The sequence below is a fragment of the Phodopus roborovskii genome, unplaced genomic scaffold, assembly GCF_943737965.1.
Source record: "Phodopus roborovskii unplaced genomic scaffold, PHOROB, whole genome shotgun sequence".
In the NCBI taxonomy this organism is placed as follows: Eukaryota; Metazoa; Chordata; class Mammalia; order Rodentia; family Cricetidae; genus Phodopus; species Phodopus roborovskii.
Window position 1 is genome coordinate 2,874,498 of NW_026126432.1, and position 2,340 is coordinate 2,876,837.

The 2,340-nt window shown below is 47.3% G+C and overlaps 1 protein-coding gene across 1 annotated transcript; it reads right to left on the reverse strand.

Moving 5' to 3' along the window:
• Nucleotides 1–274: 274 nt before the first annotated feature.
• Nucleotides 275–1,388, reverse strand: LOC127223147 (forkhead box protein H1-like). Its single transcript, XM_051185656.1, has one exon. It carries the CDS (start codon nucleotides 1,371–1,373, stop codon nucleotides 276–278), a length of 1,098 nt encoding a protein of 365 aa, XP_051041613.1. The 5' UTR covers nucleotides 1,374–1,388; the 3' UTR covers nucleotide 275.
• Between the last annotated feature and the right edge of the window lie 952 nt (nucleotides 1,389–2,340).

Here is a 2,340-nt window from a genome sequence, read left to right on the forward strand (position 1 = left end):
TAATCTAGGCTGAGCATGTTTCTCCTGACATGCTCTCTGTATGTGGGAGAGTCAAAGGCAGGACTGGTCAGACCTGCTTTATCTAGCAGAGGCAAAAAACCAAACCAAAACAAAAAAAAAAACCTTTCTGGAGTAACCCAATTAAAGTGGGCTTTTAGCAAGGCTGTGCCTAATGTTTTAAAGCTGTTGCTGTGATCATGCTCCTAGCTCTGGTTCTCCTTCAAAATGGTATCCAGGGATGGAAGGGAAAAGCAGCCTCTGCCTGCCTTTAACTATTACAGGCTGTACCAAGAGAGCAGCCAGCCTGGGGCAGGAGCCTCCAGATCCCAAGGGTGGCTGACCCACACATCATAGATGCTCTTGTTGGGTGGTACTCCCTGGAAGAGGGAATCTAGATCACAGAGCAGGTCTTGGGACCCTTGGGATTCAGTACCTACACTCCAGTAGGTTGGACTGGTTGAAGATGGGCACTGGGGACAAGAGGTGGGAGGTAGTGTGGCCAAGGGCATTACTACATTGGGAGTGTAGATGGGCAAGTAAGAGGTGGGTAGCTGACCCCACAAGGAAGCTCTGCATCCACTGTTGGTCATTCCCATGGGATCTGGGGATCCCTCAAGTAAGTGGATGGGCCAGGTTCCTTGCTCTGGGGAAAGAGAAGGCCTGATGACCTCCCCTTGGGAAGTCTCCCCCTCTATTCTTGTGGGTCCAGGAAGGGAGCAGAGGGGCCACAGAGGCTTCTCAGAGGAGTTAGAGGGTACAGTACACACCCCTTCCTCCCCCTTGGACCAGGTGCGTGCCTGAGCTGAGCTGCTCTGTTCAACTAGCGAAGGCTGCTGGGGCAGTGTTGGTCCTTTCCCAGGGTCCTCTAGCAGGGACTTGATGCTGAAACCCTCCCTGGATGGTGGTGAGGGAATGAGCGGCCGATAAGGCCGGCCATGGAGTACGTAGGGGCTCAGGTCCTTGACGAAAGTTCTGTGTGTGCCCCGGGTCTGCCATCGCCGGCACAGGGCAGTATTCTGAAGGCGCAGCGCCTCTGCTGGGATCAGGCTCACATCTACCGCCCAGAAGTTGCCCTTGGCCTGGGGCTTTGTAGGCCTGGGCACCTTCCGGAAGCACCGGTTAGAGGAAAGGTAGTGGCGGATGGAGTCCTTCCAGCCTTCGTAGTCATCCCTGAAGAAGGGAAACACTGCCTGGACCTGACGGATGATCTGCGCCAGCTTCAGCCTGTGGAAGGGTGCGGCCTGAATTACCAAGGCGATCATGGCCAAGTTGGTGTAGGGGGGCTTGTCATGCCGCAGATATCTCTTCTTCCTCCTCTTGGTGGGAGACTCTGCCTTTGAAGGCCTCAGATGAGAGTTGTTGCAAGGCCCCATGCAAGGGAAACAGCCCTGGGCTGGGGTCTGGCCTAACGGGGGGCTCAAGGCAGATGGACCGCTCTTTTGCATTTAAACAAAGATATTCAGTACAATGCACTGACTCCTATGAGAAGGCAGTGAAGAGTAACTTATGGCTACATACAAAGGTGTCAAAGACAGATTTAAAAACATTTGCAAAGTATGAGGAGTAAAATCCATAAAAGTTGAAACCCAGTGAGATGGCTGGGCAGGTTAAAGCACTTGTCTCCATATGATGAACTGATGACCCACGTGGTAGAAGGAGAGAACCAATTCCCATACATTGTCCTCTGGTCTTCACATGCAGGCCATAGTACACATGTGTTGCTCAGGCACATGTATGCACTCCACATTTGTGGGCACACACACACACATACAAACACACACACACATACACACACAATCAAACAATGTAATAGAAATCAATTTAAAGCTAAAGAATCAGTATCTTGGAAATAACTATAAAATAAGGGGGAAGAGAATGTTTTCCTAGAATGAGGTGAAGGACAACTAGAATGACAGATGTGTTTGAGAGTGTGTGTGAGAGAAACTTTAATGTTTTATGCATCTGTTTAAATATAAAAAATTAAAAATAAGAGTTATCTACATTAAAATACACAAGAGTGAAAAATGGTCTGGTAGCACTGTAAGATCATGTGCTCAAGTGAGCAAATAAGTGATCAAGAAGAAAAACTGAAACTAGAAATGTACTCAAAAGTTAAAGATTTTGGTAAGCCACAATAGAGAATTTATTGTGGAGTCAATGGGAAGACATCAAACAGTTTTAAGAAGTAATTAACTATCTGTAGACAGAGATGACTACTAAAGTTCAAGGATGATAGAAAATGGAAACAATCACTGTTCCATTATGTTGGTTTCTGTGAATACAAATAATAATAATAATATTCTCCAAATTCCCAAAGTTCACACTTTAATGACAAAAATT

Excerpts from the sequence above, each read along its gene's own strand:
- LOC127223147 (XM_051185656.1), bottom strand. The coding sequence starts at position 1,373 with ATGGGGCCTTGCAACAACTCTCATCTGAGGCCTTCAAAGGCAGAGTCT.